This window comes from Pteropus vampyrus, unplaced genomic scaffold, assembly GCF_000151845.1.
Source record: "Pteropus vampyrus isolate Shadow unplaced genomic scaffold, Pvam_2.0 Scaffold50, whole genome shotgun sequence".
Lineage (NCBI taxonomy): Eukaryota > Metazoa > Chordata > Mammalia > Chiroptera > Pteropodidae > Pteropus > Pteropus vampyrus.
Window position 1 is genome coordinate 5,070,327 of NW_011888831.1, and position 24,199 is coordinate 5,094,525.

A 24,199-nucleotide genomic window follows, 5' to 3' on the forward strand; every position below is an offset into this window, starting at 1 on the left:
GCTTAGGCATTTATCTGTTGAGTTTAGAATTTAGCTTTTAAGGGTATATATAATCCACTATGCTAAACAATAGTGGTTTTAGGGACTAATACAATACAGTGCATTTGCATAACTTAAATGTTTTCATCTATGTTATTTCTTAGTCTTTACCATAATCCTTGAGGTAGGTAGGAGAGTAAGCAGGATGAGGAGCCAAGGTCACTCAGCTAAGTATTGGCCTGCTTGACTGACACCAAAGTCTGCTATGTTGCTTTTACTCTTCTGCCTCTCTGACCTCCTGAGTTAGGTCCTGTTATGGCAGGGAAAAATCTTGGAAAAATCAAAACCATTGCTTTCCAAGAGCTTACAGGACACTGACATTTTAAAAAATAATGACACCCAAAGCACGTTATATGTATATCATGTTTTTAATAATATCACCTTTTATGTTATTTTTCAAGGCAGAATGCTTTTAACAAATTTCTAACTATATTTCAAAATACTCGCATGTACACACTGAACGATGTTCTACAGAAAGCTAAGCGGGTTTAACAGAGCCAGTACTTTCTAGGTGCTTATTATGATTTTTCTTTTCTTTTATATTTATGTAATAATGACTTGTTTTTATTGGAAAAACTCATACGACACAGGAAAATGTAAGTCACTCTTAATTCACCTCAACCTATATACACACAAAACTCACATGTATATATATACACTTCTCAGAGGAAACACTGTTAACAATTTGGTGTTTTTCTTTCCAATCCTTTCTTTGCATGATTATATTGCAGTATATGTACCAACCATATTTATAGTTTTTTAAATCATAAGTTATATCTCACTATACTTATTATTTGGTGATCTGTTCTTTTCCCTTTAACAGGATGTTCTGGAGATCTTTGTATTTTGACCTGTCTCTCCTTTTAATGTTTATATCATATTCCATAGTTTGACCATACCATAAAATATTTTATTTATTACTGGATATTTAGATCAATTGTAATTTTTTTGCTATTACAAACAATACTATTTGTAATACATATTTATATTTCTACCAGCATTGAAAAAAGTACCTGTATCTTTGTATCTCTATGTACACTGATATTATCAGTCTTTTAATATTAACTTATAAAGCTCTTATTAGCCTTTTGTATTTCTTCTGTGTATTTCTGGTTTGTATCATTTGAGTAATTCTTTTGGGTCATTTGTGTTTCTTCATAATTTGTAGGATCTCTATTCTGGATATTAACCCTTGCTCTGCTATATAGTACAAATATTTTTTTTCTAAATTGTTGTCTTTTAACTTGTTACTAGTACCTTTTGATGTACTGGTTTTTGTTTTGTTTTTAATGTACACAAATCTGTCATTTTCTATATGACATCTGGGTTTTATGCCTTGTTTGGGAAAGCTTTCTCTAGCCTCTGAATTATAAAAATATTTTTCGAAATTTTCTTCTGATACATTTATAGTGTTGCTTTTTATGTTTAACCTCTGATATATCTGCAGTTCGTGTCTGGTGTGTGGCAGGGTATTGTATTAGGTTCCTATGGCTGTCATAACAAATGACCACAGGTGGGTGCATTATGACAGCAAAATTTATTTTCTCACAGTTCTGAAGGTCAGAAGTCCGAAGTCAAGGTGTTGGCAGGTTTGATTCCTCTTTGTAGGCTCTGAAGGTGAAGCTCTCCCATACCTCTCCCCTACTTCTGGTGGCTGCCAGCAGTCCTTGGCCTTCCTTGGCTTGTAAACACATTATTCCAATCTCCCTCCATCTTCACATCACCTTCTCTGTTTCTGTGTACTTTTCTGTCTCTCACGAGGATACTCTCATTGGATTTAGGGCCAACCCTAAACCAGTATGGTCTCATCTCAGTCCTTAATTATATCTGCAAAGAGACTTCATTTCCAAAAAAAAGTCACATTCTGAGGTTCTGGGTGGACTTGAATTTGCGGGGAGCACTATGCGGCTAATTTTATTTTTTCCAAAAGGAGGTAAATGGTTTCTGTGGTTTTCTTACATAGTCCTTCATTTCCTCACAAGTATGATGTGCTTGCTTGCCACAGATTAAATTTAGTTGGTCTGGTTCAAGATTCTGTTCTGTTCCACTGATCTGTTTGTTTCTTCTACACTGTTTCAATTACAATAATTGTGGTCTATCTCTACTTTTATTAATTATGACAATTTATAGGATGTTTTGATGTATTGTAAATTCCTCTCCTCCCCCCAGTGTTCTTTATTCAAATATTTCTTGGCTACTTTTTCATATTATCTCTAATTCACTTAAATTTTAGAAAGAGCTTATTGAGTCCATTAAAAACATGCTGGGGTTCTGATTGGAATTATATTGAATTTATAGATTAATTTGGGGGAAATTGACATGTTTACAGTATTGAGTCTTCCCTTTAGGGCCATGTTCTCCATTTAGGCTTTTATGTCTTGCATATTTCCTGTTAGGTCTAAAACTAGTGATTTTATAAATTAAAAAAACAACATTGTAAATGGTCTTTTTTTCTATTAAATTTTCTAATTGATAATTTCTAGCTTATAGAAAAGCCATTTATTTTTGTACATTGATCTTCTATCCAGCTACCTACCTCAATTACTTTGTTCTGTATTTCAGTTGATTTTCTTAGTTTTTCTTGATAAATTACCATATTGTTTGAAAATAATGATAGTTATTTTTCTTCCTTTCCAATGTTAAAATCTTTTTTGAGTGTTTATGTATGTGTTGTTATATCGGCTAGGACCCCTATAGTAGAGTGTCAGACAGCAGCAGATTGAGTGAACATGGTACTTAGAATTTAAATAGAAGAAGACATATAAAGACAAACCAATCAAGCCACAGATACTTCAAAAAGAAACAATGGACTTCTATAATACATAACAGAAGGAAAGTGGCAGAATCTTGAGTAGCAAATGCTCCTTGTCCTTCTTCCTCTTGTACTAATAGTATTTAAAACCTAAATCCTTCTAAGACTTACACTAGACAGCTCCGTCACGTTACCTGGCAACATGAGAATTTGCTCTGCTTGCAGGCAAACCTATTTCAGCCTGGCTCATAACTCAACAGTTCATTCAGTCTTTAGACGGACCATTAATAGTTTGTGAGGTCAGTCACAGACAAGTGGTGACACTCAGCTGCCACATAGGCATGTGCTCGTATACTTGAGGCTGAGGTTCTTGTTGCTATATATAATTGCTTCCCAAATAATACTTTTAAGTCTTTGTAACTAAAAAGCTTTCTCTGCATTGTTTTTAGTTTCTGGCCATTTAGGTTTTCACCTATAATTTTGTTGAGACGTTAACTCTTGGGTTGAAAGTGGCTGTGCCTGGTAAAAGACTAGTCTTAGCTTCACAAAGAATAGCTTTCCTTCACTCATTTCTTCACAAGTATCAGGCGCCTACATAATTGTAGTTTAGTAAACAGGTTAATAGAGCTCAGTCTGTAAAAAAGAAAGAACTAGATACTGAAAGAGGAGCTTGGGTTTCTATAGATATTATGATGCCCACTTTAAAGACAGAAACTGAGTGCTAATAAGGATGAGAATCTTAATATTTTTAAGGTTAAAGTTGCCAGAACAAATCTACTTTCCCCCAGTTAAGAATTCCTTTTAAAACCAGTAATAACTGACTTTGAAAGATAATCTATAATTCAAATATCAAATTACTTGACACTAAAAATGAGGTTTCTGAGAATTTTAATAACATTGAAAATGCTTATAAGTGAAATATTAATGTTCAATTAATTTAAAGCATAATGTCAAATATATAATAAACGCATATAAAGAAGGCTGGGAAGAATTGTACCAATGCTAATATCAGAGAGTAATATCTCTCAGTGATGGCATCAATTGTGATTATTAATTTCCATAATAGGCATGTTTTACTTTTTAACATATTACTTGTATAATCAGAAAACCAAAAAAAAAAAAATCTTCTGAATTAAGCCAAGAAAAGCTTTTATGGAATTACTTATGAGACACGAAGACACTAAAAATGACTGATCTGATCATTCAGGAAGGCAGCTGAATTTGTTCACAGTTATTTGCTGGTTCTAACTTATTTCAAAGATAATTTCTTTAATGGTTTGATGTCCTTGAATATTTTTTTAAACTTGAATTGAGAACTCACACTACTTTTAGTTAGGTGTGACCAATGGCAAACAAGCAAATTTTTGCATTTATAGAAACGAAGTGTGTATTTGAAAGTGCTTTGAAAAATATAAAGCAATACACAAAGGCAAATACTATATAATCAGTCCTTTGTGTAAATTATAGTTTTTTATTGACAGGAGTCGTTATCATTGTGTACAAGAGTGGACTTCCCTGTGGTATGCAGCTGTGGTCACTGTTTATAGAAGCCATGTGCTTGGGGTGTGACTGTGGTTCTTAGACTTACAGTTTGCCTTTGCAAACAGTCCAGGATAAAATTGAGGAAGCTGCAGTCTGAAAGCTGGCTAAGGCCAGGCCCAGGGTATCTTCAATCCAATGGCTATTTATTCAGAAGCTTAACAGCAAGTAACTATGCTGCAGAGATAACAAAATAAAGAAAAGTAGTCCCTGGCCTGTGCCCAGCACATAGTTCATATATTTTTTTGAAACTATCTCATCTAATCCTCATGGTCACCCTGCAAGGTAAGTAGAAGAATCCCCATTTTACAGGGAGGTTAAATAGTTGTCCCATGTCACACAACTTATGTATAGCAGAGTAGGACTGAAACTCAGGTCCTGTAATCCTAGACCACAGTGCTGTATGCCATGGCTGCCTCCTGGACCCACAGGCCCTATCTACCCATCAGAGGTATGCAGTCTACAAGGAAACACATATACAGATATCAGTGCAAGACCATATTGATAGAGTGTTTTATGGAATGCAAAATGCAGGACAAAAAAGAGGCCATTAATTTCCTCCTCACCACATTCTAAGTCCTAAGAACAAGTTGCATCCTTATTTGTGCCATGTATCTTCAAATGTAATATGGCTTTTGTTGATGCTAGCCTAAAGAGAATGATGTTCCATAGAAGGCTGTCACTTTCTTTTTCTTTGTACACCTCATTTTATCTTTCTTTATGTCTTACAGCCCTTTTTCTTTTGTTCACTTGTTGTGAATTCCAGTCTCCGGGTCTGTATCTCTATGTCCATTTTCCTGTGCCTAAGGGTGTATCTTGCCCCTCCCCCCACCATAACTGTACATTGGTAGCAAGGTATCTGGCCAGTACAAAACAGTCTTTTCCAATGGATATTCTTCCTGTGCTTTTTCTCCATGTCTCTTCTCATCACTGCATTTCTCTTTTTGCCCTCCTTCTTCCTCTGTCTCTGCTTCCAGATGTCTCTAATACAGAAATAAAGTACAGATCTAAACAAAAATTTTTTTATTTCAGAATCATTTCATTTTCTCTGCTCTGATTTTTTTAAGTAGGTGAGTGGATGGAGACATCCAAGTTCTCTACAGTTCTGGAGCTAAATATGAAGGTGTTTCATGTGTGATTCTCAATCATTTTTCAAACTAAATTGTTTTTCCTAAAAAAAAATGTAGGTGCATTTTTCTGAATAAGAAAATGTCTTTGATCAAGGATAGCAGCCCACATATCACATATCTCAATGACATTCACTTGTGTATTTTAAAAGTAAATATAGTATTTTCAGTTTAAGGCTGGAAAACTGGGGAGCAGACATGGGGACACTTCTGCATCCTATCCCCTCTTGGTTTCTAGATTTGAGCCGAAAGTAATGACAGAGATGGAGACCAAAAAGCAGGATCATATACCTCAGTGGCAGAAGAAACCACTGAGCAATCCCATCATAGCCCTCCAAAACTTGGAGCTTTATAAATTCCTGTTCAAGGGGTGAGACTCTGATTTGGTAAATGAGGCTTATCCTAACATCTGGTAACCCAAACTTTACTCTTGAAACTCACACAAGAAATGTAATTAAAAACTCCTTAAATCCCAACCCTACAGCATGAAGTAGTTAAAATCACCCTGGAACATGAATCGGGAGCCCCATGTTCTTACTTGCGACTGGCCACTTCATAAGGTGGCAAGTCAGTTTACCGTTCTGCACTTAAATTTCTTCATCTATAAAATGATAATATTTTCACCTAACTCACTGGGATACTTTGAGAACCAAGTGAGATAATATATGTGAAACTGCTTTGAAAGATTATAAAGTTATGTATATATAAAATGATGTTAATAACAGCAGCACCAGATCCCATAAACCCCACCCACACATTTATATTTGTGAGTAAATAGTAGGAACAGTGGTTATTAATCAGAAACTACATTGTGAAAAAAGAATTACTCTCTCCTTGCTTATCAAATTTGAAAGCAGTATAGTCATTAAGCAAATTGACCTTGAAGGTGGAAAGTACTGAATTCAAATCCCAACTCTGCCATCAGCAATGACTTTGGGCAATATTTTAATTTCTCTGGGTCTCATTTTGCTGACACACACACAGTGAGGATACTAGATTTTTCATGAGGACCCAATGAGATAATGCATGCAAAATGTTTGACATAGTGCCTGGCACATAGTAAATACTCAATAAACATTAGCTTAAAAAGTATCAAATATTTCTTGAGCACTTACAATGTGCTGGGCCTAACCCGGGAAAAAGAAAAGACATGGTCCTGTTTCAAAGAGCTAACATACAAATAAAAACAGGTGAGAAAATGAATTTATAAATCTGCCTGGAGATACAAGTAAATAGAAATCTTCTTGGGAGAGAAAGCATTTGACTCAAGGCTTCTGAAAAGTGAGTAGAAGTTTCTGTCCAAAAGGCTTGGTGCTTTTTATTTGGCTTTATCATTTGCCCACAGGGGTTTGATCCCTTGAAAAGTCAACGTTCATGTTTATGTTTGTTGGCTTTCTGGTGATTCAACCTAAACATTCTGGTGACTTCATGAATATGGCACTGGAAACTGATTTTACTTGCTATTTTCTATACGTGAACCATCTGTCTTGTTTTCTTCTCATAGACTCCTTAGGAGTTACACAAACAACTTATTGCATAGGGTATAGATTGGTTCTCACCGCCTAATAGTGTTAGCATCCTTGGTGCACGTTGCTGATCCCATTAAGGAGAGAAGGCAAGGAGGACTTGTAATCACTTCCCTCTCTCTGGAAAATCTGGAGCTCAAGGTGACTGGGATAAATAGGTAGGAAATAAAAAGTGGATGCACAAGGATTTGATCTTCTGGAGAGAATGGAAAGTTTATGGATAGCTGGCCTTTGTCCACATGCAAATGTGAAAATACAGAAAGCTTTGTACTGGCCAGATACCTTGCTACCAAACTGAAGTGTCTCTCTCAGCTCACCAAGAATGTTAGCAGTAAATTTGGAAGTTAGAGATGTTGCCCTAAGTGGAAAATTCAACTTCAGACTCTTCTTTGGGTTTTCTGCCTTATACATGTTGGCTAATCCCTCAGCTTAACAACATAAAGGAAGATGTTAAAAGCTGTGTTTACTCTATAGCTGCTTCTACACCAGTAACTGCCATGGTAGAGAAATTTAATTGGCATCTAACAGAAATCATGTTACTTTATAAAAGTCATATAATCTTTAAAAATTAGAGCTGGAAGAGACTTAAAGAGCTTGTAATTCAGCCTCTTCATTTCACAAATGAGGAAAGCATGGCCCAAAGTGGCTGAGAGGGGCTGTTCCAGATAGAGTCCTCTTATGGGGCTTTTGTCAGTATTTTGCATTATGGTGACTTGAAGAGCTCCATTGTACTTTTCAGGTGCAGTAGACATAAATGAATTGTATTTCTCCCCACATTTTTTAGCTGAGAAAGATATAGACCAAAGCAAAGTAAAACTTGGGTAACTCCTAAGAGGGAGAGAAGCTGGTAAAACTTAAGTTATTGTATTGGCCCATGTGATTGGTGCTGAAAATGAACAGATTCCAGCCCACTGAAATTTAGGGCACCTGGCCGGGAACTTTTAAATAAGAACCATTGTCAACATCAACACCAAAACAATCACCGAGACTGGGTAGTACCTTGACCCAAAGCCAAGAGGTAGCACCGCACAGTACCACAGAAAGTCTATAGATAGGAAATTCCACCGCGATATGGAGTTTGAGAGAGGAACTGCTGGATTCTGTAGCAGGATTTAATGTTTTTCCGAGCGACGCCCTCTGGAGAAACTGCAACAGTTGGCAAGACGTGGAAAAGCCATCTTTGGCCTGCAGAAAGATCATTTCCTTCACAATCCTATTTGAAAGCAAGAGTGCACAGTAGATAAACCAGGTCACAGAAAAGCAGATTGCCACAAGCTCACTAGCCTTCTCCTTCATTCCCCCAAAGAGAGATGCCCACCGCACCATTCGCACCAGGCACTGTTTGTGCCTGGAGGGCTCGCCCCACACTGATGGTAGAGAGTCTCGACTAAGTGCATTTTCCTACCTGGCTTTTTCGGTGGGCTCTGCCCTCACCCCGTCCCTCCTCCCAGGGCAGGGGAGGAGAGGAGGGCTGTGGCAGGTGCAGGGCATTTCATCTTTCACGCTGGTCCCCGAGGGAAGGGGAGGTGTCCGAGGCGACGGAACAGAAGTCCCGAGAGCCTCGACCCTTCCCGCCACTGCCTCGGCCAGGCGGCGGTTCGGAGAACGGCGGCGGACAGTGGCTCGCCGCTTGTCCGGGGCGCAGTGTCGGCGTGCTAGGAACCCTCTGGGCCGAACGCGCCGCAGCCCCGGGCTCGGGCAGCAGCTGGCCTCCGCGGTCCGCTTGCCGGCCGGCCGGGGGAATCCGGGGGAGCCTCCGGGCCTCCGGGCGGCAGCGGCGAGACCCCGCCCCGACCGGCCAGCCAGCGCCTATCGCTGCCGCCGGCCTGGTCACGCGGAGAGTGGCGCTGCAGGCTTGGAGCCAGGGCTGGGCGACTGCCAGAGTTACGACTGGCCAGGCGGGGGTGGAGGGTGGAGGGTAGAAATAGGGGCGGGCGGGCCGCGCCAGTCTCGGAGCCGCGCGGAGCCGACCTGAGCCTTGCCGAGAGCGCCTAGCGAGGCGCCGAGCCCTGAGCACCCATGCTGCTGTTGCTGGCCTGGGGCTCACTCTTCTTCGCGGGGCTCTTCGTGCTCTGCACCTGGTGGCTGCGCCGCGCGTGGCCCGAACGCTCCGACCACGATTGCGTGATGATCAGCACCAGGTACGCTGCGAGGCCGGCGCCGCCCGCCCCACCCAGCCGCGCACGGGCTGCACAGCTCCCCGACCCGGCTGCGCCCTGCCCTGCGTGGAGTGAGGGCGGAAAGGGGGGGGCGACAGGAAGCGAGGGGGCTGCCTCCTGGTTACTTGCCCCTCTCTGCGGCGCTGGCCTGGGCTCTGGGAACTCCCTGTGCGTCCTGTCCTGGAGGGAGAGGGGAGCAGGTCGAAGGGCTGTCCACGCTGGTCAGGATGGGGAAGGAATCCTGCTCCCCACATCTGCTAGCTGCCCTGGGGGTCGGGAGCGCGGCGGCGGCCCTACTAATTTCTTCCTGGCGCTGGCAGCCTAAAGAAAAGTAAGGTTGAAGAGTTTTGGCTTTATTCTGTCCATGGGACTGCACTGATTTCCCCCCACCCCTTTCTTTTTCTGCTGCTCTTTAGGGTGGTTTCTTCAGCGCAGGCTATATTAGCCACCGGGTCAGGGATCGTCATCATCTGCTCCTGTAGAAACGTGGTCACCGACAGGTAACATCCAATGCCAGGTGAAAGAAACACAAATATCAGTGCCGAACTTTTTCGAAGTTTGCACATTTTAGTGGCTCGCAGGCACTAGTTCTTTATCAGCACATGCTATTGGATAGCCGATTAATGGGAAAATTTGGGCATCATAATTAGTGCCCGCCTCCTCTCCTTACCTATTTCAGCATGGCTACCTTAGGAGAAAGTAAATTGAAGAAATGCTAGAGAATGACAGAGTCTAAACCTGATCTAAGGTGGCATGTGAGAAGACAGTATGGTCCATTGATCCAAGTTCTTTATGAACTTGGAAAATTATTCAGAAGCAAGAGTGTGGCTTTTGGTTCTTTTAAGTGATCTCACTGGGGTCCTCCTCTGGAGCATTTGTTAGCGAAGATATGTGCAGTGTGGTTAGCAAAGCCTTCCTATGGAAAGGAACAAATCCACTACCCCTTTCCTTACAAATGCTGCTCTTGTCTTTCCTCTGGATTTTCTAGAGGTGGTGAAGAGGTTTCTAGTGCTTCCAGAAAACTGACTTGTATGTGTGTTAGAGCTCTCAGTTCAGAGGCCCATCAGGGAATGCGCATCTAGTGAAACAAACCATAAAGACCAGGGTGATCTGCTTTGTATAATATTTAGACCTGAGCAATGGTGGTGTTTTGTTTTCGAAGCCATTTTTTTTTTCACCTGTCTTCCTAGAACCACTGTTACTTTCTCCCTATTAAATTGAAGAGCTCTAGTCAAATATATAGGGAAAGTATGAGCCTGATCTTTTTGTCATGCTGACTCTGCAAAGTGTCTCTCTTTTCACCTGTTGAGACTGGAATGGGAGAAGGACCTGAGTGGGTCATCTGTCACACTGAGGCCTGCACATAGCATCTGCATCTTACCTGGGATTAATCTTGCCATCATGATTTTCGTGCTTATCTTCTTATGCCTCTTTGTAGACAAAACCAGTTCTCAACAATCCATTATGGATGCTGAGAGGAGACAGGTCAAGTGACTTTGATTGCATACACCAAACGCTAATAGCATTTGCTTGGCCAGATTCAATTTTTATTTTACTCGAGCATTTTGTGATCATGAGGCAAGCTCCCTCACTGCTCCGGTTTGTCAGATTAAACTTAAAACCAGTCCCTTCTGCAAATATTAAGATAAATGTGGCTCCTCAGCACTATCTTGAGCTGACACGAGGGCAAGCAGCTATACAGTTCAGAAAAGGATATTTATACACTATTAACTTTCAGTTATACAGCACCACTGTTGTGTTTTCTTCTTAGAAACGGTGTGTTTTAGTGGCTTGAGCATGGTGTAGCAAAACCTGAGTTTTGGTTTTCAGGTTCTTCTTTTGTGTATCTTTACGTCTTAGATTCTCTGATTGCAAAATGGAGACAGACTCATTTCTGTGCCCTCCATCTTCACATGGATGCTCTAACGGCACCTAGATCATCTCTTAAAAAAAAAAAAAAAAACAGCTGTTAGGCTCTTATACACCCAAATATTTTTCTATTATATGCCTTTTCATTTTATGCTTTTATGTAGGATGTCTATAGATAGGAACGAAGGTGTACCTATAAATCCCCTCAAATTATATGCAGAATGTAGTGTAGGGCCAAGGATTTTATTGGACTCTTAAAGAGATCCTGATCTCTAAAAGGACAGCTCTAGGCAATTTTCTTAATTTAAGCATTTGTAGTTGGATAGTATTTTTTACGTTTAAAAGGACTTTCACACTTTTAGTTTTTTAATCTTCACAATAACTTTGTCAGGGAAGTAAGTCAAGGATTGTTATCTTCATTTTATAAAGAAAGCTAAATCCCAGGCAAGTGGTAGTTAATATTATAATCTAGATCTTGCTAATAAATCTTCAGAGAATTCTACCAAACAGCCACAATTTCAGATCTTATTGAATCGGTACTGTGTACAAAATATTAAAACCTTAGATTCCACTCAAGGGGAGTGGCCAGTTATATTCCAGCTCAGCTTTTAGTAGCTCTTCATAGTCATTTAACTTGGAATTGTTTCAAGAAAGTGATGAAGACCATAGCCGGGCAGTAGAATTAAGATTGCATCTTTTTGCCTAAATGGAACTTGACTAATTCATTCATTTGTATATGTATGTAACGCGCGCGCGCACACACACACACACACACACACACACACACACACACTCTTTGCCATTCCTTGTTTGCCTGTTTCTTTGTTTATTCATTCTTGAGTTATGCTTTGGTAAGTGCTCAGGAACAGAAACTTGAAGGGCACTCTTACAGAGTATATTCCCAATGTTGCAGTTTGTGGACTAGCTACTTAGGAAATCACCTGAGACAAAGTTACAACTACAGATTTCAGGGCTATGAGCAAACCACTTAGAGTCTTTGGGAGGTGGAGTCCTTAACAAGCATTGCAGGTGATTCTGATTTTCACAGTAGTTTGAAACTGAGACCCATAAAACTAAATTGTTTCTTCTATCTAACACATGGATGCTCAATGAAAATTTGCTGATTTAGTGACTCTGATCCTTTCCAGTATAGTACATTCAGTTTAGGTGTTTTTTTCCTCATGAGTTTTCTGCAGAATTATGATTTATCATTTGGGAATTAAATTATAGAAATTACAGACTTTCCTTCTAATTGGCTCTAGGGCAGTGATAAACTATCATTTCCACTCAGCAAATATTGATTCAACCCCTTTAGACAAATAAAAGGAACACTGTCTTTTGTCCCACCTTCTCTTTTGATATGCGAGTGCTGTAAGGTACTCTTGAGCTCCGGGCTTATTTCCAGACATATTTTTCTTAAAGAGTGGAATTGGGATTAGCCATAGAACTGTAAAGAAAATGACCAGGGTTGCTTGCCAGAAACTCCTAGAGTGGGGTTACAAGCAGATGCAAGAGGAAACTCCCAACTGTTGAGTAACGAGTGGAGCTAAACTGGAAATATTGGATTGGGATTTGGGACACTTTCCAAACCAGTTTCTTGGTGGGGCTGTTGAATCATTGGTATAGATAACCATATTAGTCATTTTATATCACAAAATGCCAGAAAATCCATTACAATTGAGTAGCTAAGTCAGGCAAATAGTGACAGCTAGTCACTTAAACACATGGTGTTGAGTGAATTCCTGCTTTCTGCCTTTGACACTTGCACGTTTGCTCTGTAATTTACAGAAAATTGTTTACTATCCTTATTTATCAGTTTCAGCATCTTCATTGTAAAGTATTTGGAGTAAAAAGAGCTGATTAATACAAAGCTGAAGGGAATGTGTTTGAGAAGTTAGCTTTGAGCCTTGGCAATTGATATCCATAATTATTTCATGGACCACTCATATGCTTTCTTTCAGGCACTGGCTTGCCCGAGAATATGTCTGGTTTTTGATTCCATACATGGTCTATGACATCTACGCCATGTACCTCTGTGAATGGTACCGAACCAGAGAACCGAACCGCAGACACTCCCTCACCATTTTTCGAAACTTCCTAAGTAAAAACCGCCTCATGATCACGCACCACATGGCCATTCTGTTGGTCCTAGTGCCAGTTACACAGGTATGGCCTCCCAGGACATAGCCACCAGCAGCATTGGTCACTCATTTCTCCTGTTGAACTGGGTATCCTGACCAATACTTAGGAGTCAGGATTGCCCCCTTTTCCTTTGCTTCCCTACTGCACTCATGTCTCCTCATGATAGCACTTCTGCAGTTAAATCTCCCAGGCAAATCATGTAGAAAAATTAAATCTGAAATGTTTGTGATCTCCTTTGCCAGCAACCCTCCAGCCCTTTGTGATTCCCTAGCCTTTGCCAAAGGTTCTGTCTTTAGTTCATACAATATAAAAATATAAAATACAAAATGACATAAAAATTGTTTTTAAAAAATGAGAGTAGCTCAGTCAGCTGGTTATTCGCTCTACTACAGTGCCAGAGATTACTGTACGCTTTATTTTGATGTCACAAAAGGACACTCGCAAAGTAAATAGCCTCCTAATTTCTCCCCAGATCCATTTTCCCGTAAAAACCCTAACAAGGAAGAGAGATGGGAAGGCACAGAGGAAATTAGTAATTTCTGAGTGCCTACCAGGTGACAGTCGCTTGATTTAAAAGCTCATAGCTTTCTCCTAATAATTAGAAATGATTAGAAGTAATCAGGAATTGTTAGCCCTCTATCATAGATGAAGAAACTGGGGCTCGAAGAGTTTACATACCTCACTCAGTGGTACTAAGTGGTGCTATTCTACTATGCTATGCTACTTTTTTGAAAAGATGAAAGTAGAGGTAGAGTGCAGTACATTCTTTAAGAAGTCTCCCTAACATCTAGCACCAGGCCTGGCACATATTTTGTTGAACTGTACTGGCTAAGTGCCCTTGGCATGACTAAGTTAGATACCCAAAAGTAGGCTGCAGAGTTCTTTCTGGCTGACATTGAAATTCAGAAAAAGCTTGGTGTGTGATGCAATCAGCAGATCTGAAGTTGCCTTCGGATCCTAGGTATTTGACAAGCAAAGTGCCATTGCTATGGAAGCAGCAGAGTGTTACATGGGTCTACACGTATCCATTTAGCATTTCCCTTTCTATCCATGGTCTCTCATGGTTACCCTTTTCGACAGCCCTAGTTAGAATTTTCCTTCTGGTGGTTCCTTAGCCTCCATGTCTTATTTTCCTTTTTCCTCTTTTCATCTACAGAGGCTTAGGGGAGACCTGGGGGACTTCTTTGTTGGCTGCATCTTCACGGCAGAACTGAGCACTCCATTTGTGTCGCTGGGCAGAGTTCTGATTCAGGCATGTATGGATAAAATGGCAGAAATAGTGCGGAGGATACGGACTCTGCTTTTCCTTGTCAGATCGTGGGGTTTGGAGAAATCTCTTAGTGCTAGGAATAGTGGGATAGGAGACCCTTGAACAGACTTAAAGGTCAGTTGGTCTTCCAAGCTAGTGGAGACAAAATTGTACGTTTGATTCAAATTTGATACAGTTCTTTATGTGTGTGTGTTTTTCTAGCCACGGATTTTTTCATCCACTGTTCCTGTGCTCCTGTCAGTTGGGTGGCTTAGGTCAAATTCAACATCATTACTGGAAAACTTATGAGGCTATATGCATATACATATATACATTATATGTGTGTGTATATATATACACACACACACATTTGTGTGTGTGGCAGTGCCCAATCATCTTTTCCAAGCTAGACACTTGGCCTTTACTGCTGTGGGACTTGGGCTAGTCATTCCCTGATGGCCCAACCTCTTGGTGACCCTGCATTCTCTTTTCCTCTTCTTTTGCAGCTAAAGAAGCAGCACACCCTTTTGTACAAGGTGAACGGAATTCTCACGCTGACCACCTTCTTTAGCTGTCGGATCCTTCTTTTCCCCTTCATGTACTGGTCCTATGGCCAACAGCAGAGACTAAGCCTGTTCCAAGTGCCATTCAAGATCCCTTTCTTCTGCAATGTGGCCAATGCCTTCCTCGTGGCTCCCCAGATCTACTGGTTCTCTCTGCTGTGCAAGAAGGCAGCCCGGCTCTTTGACACTCCCCCAGCTGAAAAGGATGGATAATTGCTCCAAGGAGTCAGGCAGTGAGGGTGCCTCCTCATCCTGGCTGCCTTCTCCACTCAGTATTCCATGGACCAAATAGTACCTTGGGTGGCCTGAGCCTTTTGGGTATTGATAACCAGATGGGTATGAGTTTTTCAAAAGAATATTCATAATACCTCCCTCTTCTAACCTGCCCTTTTGCAAAAGCACTTTTTTCTTAGTAACACCTATTGGATCCTGTCAAACCTTCATTGACAGCAAGGTGGTTTTAATGCAAGCCCAAGAATCCTTCCTTGGGTCTTCTCTCAAGGGCTCTGGGAGGTAGAATCATGGGTTGTGGAGATAGGTCAACCAGGGTGATAAGTGTCTGGGCACTCTCCTGGCTCTAATATTGGTGGCTACCCACCTTCCAAACACTCAGGGCAGTATCCACACATACTGGGCCAGCGGAAGCAAGTGACGACTTAGGTCTTGAAATAATTTCTTATATTGGCCTGGGAAAATTGTGTGGGTAGGTAGTTTTTTATTGTTTACTAGATAACCCATTGGTCTTTTGCCTCAACCTTTCATCCATGTGCCAACGTTGAATTCTGTTCACTGACTTCCAGTCAGATGTCTCACTGGTGGTGGTGGTGGTGGAGGCAGGAGGCAGGAATGGGAACCTGAAGCACTTGAGGAATTAGGAAGGCCAATAGGTCAGCAACTTTGCAGGCCAATTTGGTAAGACCAGTGTCAAACTTGAGTTTGCTGTAAATAGTCACAAACACTATTCCTTTTTTAGCATATCTCCTTAAGCCCAGCTTTCCCCATATCCACACACTTAGGATGCTCTTAAGAACTATAGGGGTAAAGTGAAATGGTGGCTACCAAGCTACTTACTGGGTAATCTCACTCTTTGACACTATCCTTTTCACATGAAGTGGAAATGGATTTCTGTAGTACAAACCATGAGAAGTCTCATCTAGACTGCCTCTTGATAAACCAGAGCTTGTGATCCAAAGCCTGTTCCTATGTGGGCATACCACCATTTGGCCACACAAGGCTGGAGGGCAAGAGTGGAAGACAGCCCTGGCTAAAATATGTCCTGTGGACTGATTCCTTCACTACCATTTGCAAGTGGGAGCCTCTGGTGCCAACACTAATCATTCCTTATCAACTAGGATGGGTTTTAGAAACTGCTACCACGTAGTTTTTTTTTTCAAGTGGTAGTGAAAAACTAGATTTTAAGTGCCTTTTAATTCATTGTTGTCCATGAGTTTTTAAAGTACTGAATATGTGTCTCATTTTGACTGTCTTTAATGGGTGCCATTTAAAAAAAAAAAGGCAAAATGCTGTAATTTTGTTTTGTTTACTATTGGAATATCTTTATAAATCACCCCTCGGTGATCAAATTGCACTAATATTTCCCAACTTATTCTCATTTGTGAAGTACATCAATACCAACTTCCATAAGACTCACCCCCTGACCAGACTTGATTGGCTGCTTGTGTGCTAGTTTCTGGTTCATGTTTATATACATGTAACTGGCAGAGATGGGGTGTTGGGGGGAGGGGGATATCTTAATGCTTTGAGTATCCAGGAGAGCCTACCTCATATCTTACCCTAACATGTTTCTGTGATTCATGGTCCTAGTGTTCAAGCACAATGGTCACATAACTTTAGGTCCTTTCTTTTTTTCTTAGGTGAATCCCAATTAGGAGTTGGGAGAGTGAAAACTCAAATTGTAGGCCCCAGAGCCAGCCCACTTTAGGTGGGGGAGGGAACCTGAATAATGCCCCATTTTGAGTGAGGTCATGGATATGAGGGTAATGGGGTATATATATCCTTTGCATTTCTTGCCTCCAAATTAAATATCTCATACTGGGCTCCAGTTCTTGCAGTATGACCTGGGCACCTTAAATTCACATTTTTATGCTTCTGCAGACACCATTCCTTGCTTCCAGTCATTCTCCAAAACTGCGACAATCCCTTCCAGGCAGAAGATAATTACACATCCTCAAAACACACCTCTGCTGTTTACCAGACCTAGTTTTAGCACAGCCCCTACTGGATCCACTAAATGGAGTTAAAGCTGTATGGCAGTATCTTCAATTCGGAAGCCAGCCATTTTCTTGAGGTCACAAATCTGCCCCCACCCAACACTAAATCTGCTTAGTCCAATCCTCTCCTTAAAGTGGCATAGGGCTTTCTGGCATACAAATCACACAGCCAATTGGTAGCAGAAGAGAGTTCTTTTCCTAATTGCTGCCCTTTGTAAGAGACCATTAAATGACTCTTGAAGAGAGTTTCAATGTAAAAGAACACTCGTACCTTATAACTTTTCCACTTGGGTGGTTTCATCCTTCGACTTACTTACCAAATTTTAGGATGGTGAAATCTAGTTATGAACATGTTCCAGCTTGATCTGATCTTTAAGACTCTAGCTGAGCTCAATTTCAGCATATCTAAGCCTAGACTATTGATGAAGACTCAGAAGATACAAAATGAAACAGAATTTTATTATAATTTGTATGTTATAAATACCTAAGAAACTATTTTCTTTACTGTTATTGCCATATATTTTTGAGCTTGTTACAATTTCACTTAACTGAAAATTTTATGCTTCTAGGCTCTTGCCCCTAGAGAACTCGCCCAAGGGAGACCCAGTTGTTTTCAGATCTACAAAGGTCAGAAATTGTTGATCTTATGCAGCAAGGTTTGGCGCCGCTCCTCGGGGCTAATGTTCTCGGCGATGGACTTTAAGAAGCGCTGCTCATTTACCTTCTGGAGCAAAGCACTAACAGAAGGGTTGGTCTTGCACAGGGTCTCGTAGCAGGTGAGGATTTCCAAGGCCAGAACGTAGAGTGGTTCACATACCTCTTGGTGGAGCATGGCCATGATGTGCAGAACATGACAGAATACCTGGGTATAAAAAAATAGGGATTCCTGGGTCAGGTCCTGTTCTTGTCCTTGGGCCCAAGGGCCAACGGATTGTATCAACCTAACTGAGTCCAGGAGGTTGGTCAGGCTGCTGCAGAGGAGTTTGACCACATGGTTCCAGCCTTCCATAGGAAGCCAATTACGACAACTCTGGCTGCACAGAAACTGGAACGCTCTCAGGAGGAGTACGGAGAGTTGGAGCTCCTGGGCCAGGGGCTTCAGGTTGAGCAGAGGAACAAATTGAATATATTCCAAGCTATAAGGGACATGCAGGAGTTGTTTCTCCAATAGTCTCCTGGTCAACTGGTGAAGGTACTGCCACTCCCGGGTGCTGCACCAGGGCATGACTTGCACCAGGGCCACCAGAAAGCCCTTGCTGAACAATTTGACCTCCTCAGGGTTGCCCACATCCACCACCAACAGGGAGAGCATCTGCTCAGAGATGCTGCTGGAGATGCAGCAGCACTCCATCCAAGCAAGAAGCCCTGTGCCTGGCCCATACCCAGGGTGGGCCTGGGAGGTCCACTCATCCTCAGAAAGCTTACAGATCTCAAAAAGTGTGGCTGGCACCTCACACTTGAAGTGTCCCTCAAAGAAGTTCTTCAGTCTCAGGCCCACAGTCCAGTCTAGCTGCTCCAACTTCCGGTGGAGCCAGGACAGAGACTTGATCCAGGTGTCTGGGGAGAAAGTCTCGGCATTATCTAAAACGATCTCACAGAGGAGCTGCAGGATATGGATCACCAAATCCTTCCCATCCAAAGAGAGGCACCGCTTCTCCTTGGGGAGCTGCCAGTATTTGCTGAAGCAATCCAGCAGCTGGCACAAGCTGAAGATGAGGGGGAATGGAGAACAGGTCTGGAGCCAATATTCCTCTAAGCAGGCATTTGCTTCGAGAGTTTGGGTGAAGATCCTCAGACTGAGATCCACCTCTTTGACATCTAGCATCAAGAAGGGTAGGACGAATTCCTTCAGCACTTCATCTGGCTCAAGAAGAGCAGCAACTGGAATCCCCTGAGGTTTCACAGGACTCAGCAAGCAGCTCAGGAGCTCTAAAAATTGCTTCTCTTCCTTGGGTGTAGAGAACTTTGTCCAGACTGTTTCTTTGAGGCATGACACCACGAAAGTGGTGGATGGATTTGGACTGTGCTCTTCTATGAACCTGAGGGCAGGGAAGGCAGTAAGAATCTGAGCCAGGAACTTGTGGGTGCCGAGATTGACCACAGCCATGTTGCACATTTTCTTCACAGTAACCTCCGGGTGCAGTATTACCAGGCGGGCCACAGAAGCTACAGCTTTAGCCAAGCCCTGTTCAGAGGCACTCTGTGCAAGCTGGTTAAAAGTTGTGTTCAGGTCTTCCTGAAACCCTTCCAAGTAAGCCAACAACTGCTCAGAGAGACCCTTTCGACCCCAGGAAAGCAGGACCCCTGAGAGGACTTTATTTTTATCTGGTAGTGAAAGATCTGCGTAACATTCCAGAATCAAGTCGATCACTTGTTTGATCTGAGATCTGGGAATGGCTCTGTCTGATGTGCTGACTTCCATCACTGTTTCTAGCAGCTTTAACACCAAGTCTGGCTCTCGGAAGAGAGCCTGGTTATTAACCAAGCAGGCTAGCCACTCGTCTGAGAAGGCCCACTTCTTCTCAGAAGCAAAAATGTAGCACATTTCCATGTGCCGGTCCATCTTCTGTTCAATAACGGCCATGGCAATCGAGGCGGTGATGTCCTTCTCCAAGCCCTTGTTCAGCACCCTGTTCGTTTTCCTCAGGAAGTCCCCAACATGCACTGCCAGCTCAGAGGCCACCTGCCTCTCCTCCTTGGACAAGCTAGTGGTATCCAGATAGAGCTTCAAGTGCTGGCTGAAGGAAGTCAGACTGTCACACAGCCGGTAGCTGTCATAATTCATCCCCTGGCCGCTGTTGAGCATGGCCTGCAGCTCCTCCCCCCACTCTTGCAGCAGGCTACGCATGAACTCAAACCCAACAAAAACCGTTTCATTAGGGAGCTTGGCCATCGAGCTCAAGCTGATATCTCGTTCTGCCTCCTTTACCTTCTCTGCCAGCGCCTGTTGGTGATATGGGTTCTGGGTGTCCGAATTCCACACAGAGATCACTGTGGCCAGTTTGTCTAGATACATGGTCGCAGACACTTCCTGAGGGTCATCCTCCATCAGTGCAAACACGGTCAGCATGTCAGCCAAGTTGGCTAATGCGTAACACTTCATCCCGGGGCACAGGATACTATTTTGGATTTGTTTCAGCCCAGTGAGCAGCATGGCCAACAGGGGCATGGTAGGACACACGTCTGGGTCTGACTTAAACCTCTTTGGAGGGTGGGAGAACTCATCTGAAGAGTAGGAGTACTTATGGGCCATTGTCCTAAACTGGGAGAGCAAGGGGTCCTGCTGATTGCTCTTGTGTTTCATCATTTCCCACCAGACATCAAGGAAGAACGCCACATCCTTTGAAGAAGTGTCAACAGCCATGTGCTCCAAAAAGTGCTCTAGTTCTGCACGGCAGATGGTGGTAGGCAGGGCCATCAAGAGCTGGATAAAGAGTCCAGAAGCTTCCAGGGACTTGAGAAGTTCAAAAAGGACAGTGTGATTGATGGTAGGGATCATGCTGCCTACTGAGAAGAATACATCTTCCTGCCACCGAGTTTCAGTGTCAGAAGGGGTGACAGGGTAGGGCTGAAGAACCTTGGCCCAGATGATAACCAGAGCTTTCTTCTTCCAGGCAAAGGGCTGGGAGCATGCTGTGACAGAGGAGATCTCCCTCAAGGCCTCTACAATGGGCTGCCCAACACGCTCCCAGTCAGACTTTGTCAATTCTGCCAATGCTTTGGGGCGGAACAGCTGCTCAGCCAGCAAAAAGCCCCCATGCAAAATAGTCATCTCTTCACAGATATTCAAGGGTCCTGCACAGAGAGAAGCCGAATAAAATAGAGTGTGGTGAAAAATTTCAAAATAGTAGTAAGCAGGGGGTGCCTCCATAGTGTAGTGGTTAGCACATCTGCTTTGCACACAGAAGGTCCTGGGTTCGCGCCCCAGGTGGAGACATTGACCATACATACTCCGGGTGTGCCACGCCCGGGTGCGCCAGTCCCCAGGTGTGCCAAGCCTTGGGTGCATGCTGCGAGCACGTGGGAGGAGACACCCTGCCTTCAGAGATCCAGTTCTTAAGGGGAAATGAAAACATCCATGGGTCGGGGGTAGAAGTCGGCGGGGTGGGGTGGGGGGGCAGAGTTAAAGAGGGGGAAAAAATAGTAGTAAGCAGAGGTTAGGAGGGATAACAGTAGGCTGGCTGTCATGATCAAGGTTAGAGATAAAGGTTCTAAACAGGATCAGTGGGAGAGGAGGAAGAAGGGATGGTTCTAAGAGCCACAGCAGGGCTAGAGTCAAAAAGACTTACCTGAGGAATAAGAAAGGACCCCTAAGCTCTCTAACCTGGAACTAGGAAGACAACAGGGACCATTGGAAATGGAGAACACAAGAGAATCAGAATAGGTCTAGAGGGAGCGCTGTTCAGTTTTGGTTATATGGAGTTTGAGGTAGAACATTAAGGTACAGATATCCTTTGGCAATGGAAATGCAGGGCTGAAGCTCAGGAGGAAAGTCAGCCTTGAAATGTGACCCAGAGGGTTCACTGGAACCAATGAAAGGAACGAGATTCTGCAGGAAAAGCTGGCCTACTGAGGCTAAACCTTCCAGCAAAGGATGGGCCAACAGAGGATTTGGGGAAGAAAGGTTTAGAGACAGATAGCACAAGGACGGTATCAAACTGCAGGGATCACCAAGTTTGTACTGCAGGACATGACAATGGAGCTGCTAAGTAATGATGCAGACTAAGGAGGCACACGGCCCCAGGACTGAGGGCACAGAAACAATCAGACAACCCCTACATTCTGTTTCCTCTTACAGCCTTGTCCTGCGAACAGGTTTCAATCATTCTGCCTTTCAGGAAACAATTCACCTACAGCTCCTTCCATCAAGGAGAACAAGCTACTCATGGCCCTGGTTCTCTGGTAAAAACCAAGGGACTGATAGAAGAAATACTGCACTACATTAAAAAAGAAAAGTCCTTCTTTCAGTGAGCCATGAACTGACAAACACTTATCAAGGAATGCATCAGACATGGATTTAAATCCTAGCTTAGCCATTTAAAAGAAGTGTGATCTTGGACAGATGACCTCTCTGAGCCTCCCTTTTGCATATGTGGGGATAATATAGACTTCATATAATGGTTGTGAAGATCAAATAACATATAGTCAAGCCCTTGGTAGTGGGTTAGGGCTCACTGTTAGTTCTTGATCCCATCTCCCAGGGATGCTGTGGGTTAAATAAGATACAGCTACAATAAGAATCAGGCTACAAAGAGCCTGATGAAGGGCTCAGTAAATGTTGGTTTCTCCAAACCTTTCCATTGCTGGCAGGACCAGAATCTTGTCACTATTCTTTGCCTCCCCCAGCTCAGAAACATGAAAACACATAGATTTTTCTCAGGTGTTTCCTCTGACCCAGAAACTAAATCAGACTACAAACACTGCTCACCATCTCATCCAGAGATGCCACCCCTTACTCACTCCCTCATGACCCAAGAACCCATCTTCCCAGGCCAGGAGCTAACAGACTTCTGATTCCAGCAGACTAAAGAATATCCGCTCCTTCAACCATTTACAGAAGCAGCAAAAAGCCAAGGGATAAGGACTTCTATGCAGCCCACTTTAGCTCCTGGTGGAGGAGGCCCACTTCAGGGAGGGTTAGTTGCTGAGGGTTCTTTCTAGGAATTCTGGACTTTCTTTCCAGCTCATGCTCTCCAAGGCACCAAAATATGTTCTCTATGATTCTGTAAATTGAATTTTATTGCACTATCAGTTCAGCCGAGATGTTTGGCCTCCACCAACACCTACCTTCCAGAGACTATAAGGACGTCCATATGCCACTTAAATAAGTCCCAGGACCAGTTAATAGCTGGGTAATTCCCAAGCGTTTTATCACTACTGGTTACCTGGTGCTTGTGAGTGCCCACTCCTCAATATTTATGAAGTGCTTACTCTGTGCCAGGCACTGTACTAGGCCACTAAGCAGTATGCATGTAAGATCTCTTTTAATCTTCAAATCAACTTTTGAGAACTATATTATTTCTCTTTTAGAGATGGAACATTGAGACTCAGAAACAATTTGCTCAAAAACAAAGTTGTTGGGCCAGGACACAAATCTCCACAGCTGTCGGGCTCCAAACTCTTACAATTCCATCACTTAAAAGCTGGCTGGGGCCAGGGACCAGAATTTTTCTCCACAGCCTAGTATTACCCGTACACTTTTGGGTGCCTCACCCCAGCTCTCCCAGAGCAGTCTCCTGATCTTACCCCCTTAGAAACAGGTCCCAAAGGTTGAGAGGCTGGGCCATGAGCCACCGATTTCTTCATACCGGCTCCTCCTCCCCTCCTCTGAAACTTTGAGGATTCTGAATCAAGGTGCACGTGCCAGCCACTTCCACTGCTGCAACCTCTCCCCACAACTGCTAGGCTGGTGACCGCTAGCTACGCGCAAGGCACCGTACGGGGACACTGTACACACGTAATCTTAACGAAAACTCCCCAAATCTCTGTGAGGTGGAAACATTAGCATCCCCATTTTATCGATGAGGACCTCGTGAGCATAAGATCCTTCTCTAGAATTTACCAGCGGTTGAATGAGACCGTCGGGGCACCCGGAAATCCCCTGGCGTCCTCCGAGCCGAGCATTTTCCAAAGCAAGTGTATGAACCCTCTCCACTTTCAGAAAATCTTAACTTTACATCCGCTTGGCCCTTAACATGGAAAGGGGCTGGAGGAGGCAAGAGACTGGCCAAGGAGCTGCGCGGCCCGGGCTACAGTCTGGCCTCGCTACCCCCGGTCTCGGAGGACACCTCAACCTTTCAAAAATCCCTCCCGGACCCGAGGGTCTCCCTTAGCCAGAGCCAGCTCAGCACCACCCGAGTCGCCCGTTGCCAGACGCAGGCCAGAGGAAAGGAAGCCGAGACACCCACCTAGGTCCATGGCGGCGTCGCTGGAGGCGGCACGGACCGCCCCTCCCCCGCTAGGCGGCAAGTGCTGCGCAGGCGCCACGGCACAATGGGCGGTG

At 43.2% G+C, this 24,199-nt stretch overlaps 2 protein-coding genes across 10 annotated transcripts; one reads left to right on the forward strand and one right to left on the reverse strand.

Moving 5' to 3' along the window:
* Window positions 1-391: 391 nt before the first annotated feature.
* On the reverse strand, window positions 392-24,199 carry GEMIN4 (gem nuclear organelle associated protein 4). 5 transcript variants are annotated; one of them, XR_002780248.1, is made up of 5 exons: window positions 24,105-24,158; window positions 10,524-11,085; window positions 8,389-9,463; window positions 8,049-8,196; window positions 392-5,313 (listed from the first exon to the last, which is right to left on the reverse strand). XR_002780248.1 is itself a non-coding variant. In XM_011359894.2 (2 exons), exons 1-2 carry the CDS (start codon window positions 24,112-24,114, stop codon window positions 17,825-17,827), a joined length of 3,177 nt encoding a protein of 1,058 aa, XP_011358196.1. In that variant the 5' UTR covers window positions 24,115-24,199; the 3' UTR covers window positions 17,635-17,824. The 5 variants fall into 5 exon arrangements, 1 of the variants encoding a protein (XP_011358196.1); XR_002780247.1 differs by having other exon boundaries at window positions 7,983-8,196; XR_002780249.1 differs by having other exon boundaries at window positions 3,517-8,168.
* On the forward strand, window positions 8,976-16,615 carry FAM57A (family with sequence similarity 57 member A). Of its 5 annotated transcripts, XM_011359897.2 has the most exons (5): window positions 8,976-9,124; window positions 9,559-9,642; window positions 12,973-13,177; window positions 14,310-14,405; window positions 14,909-16,615. In XM_011359897.2, the coding sequence occupies exons 1-5, from the start codon at window positions 9,003-9,005 to the stop codon at window positions 15,176-15,178; spliced, it is 777 nt and encodes a 258-aa protein (XP_011358199.1). In that variant the 5' UTR covers window positions 8,976-9,002; the 3' UTR covers window positions 15,179-16,615. The 5 variants fall into 5 exon arrangements, with proteins under 5 accessions (XP_011358199.1, XP_023386305.1, XP_023386307.1 ...); XM_023530537.1 differs by lacking the exon at window positions 14,310-14,405; XM_023530539.1 differs by lacking the exons at window positions 12,973-13,177; window positions 14,310-14,405 and having other exon boundaries at window positions 14,909-15,040.

Coding starts and splice junctions, on each gene's coding strand:
- FAM57A (XM_011359897.2), top strand. CDS start 9,003: ATGCTGCTGTTGCTGGCCTGGGGCTCACTCTTCTTCGCGGGGCTCTTC. Junction 9,643..12,972: donor AGAAACGTGGTCACCGACAG/GTAACATCCAAT, acceptor GCTTTCTTTCAG/GCACTGGCTTGCCCGAGAAT. Junction 14,406..14,908: donor TGGGCAGAGTTCTGATTCAG/GCATGTATGGAT, acceptor CTTCTTTTGCAG/CTAAAGAAGCAGCACACCCT.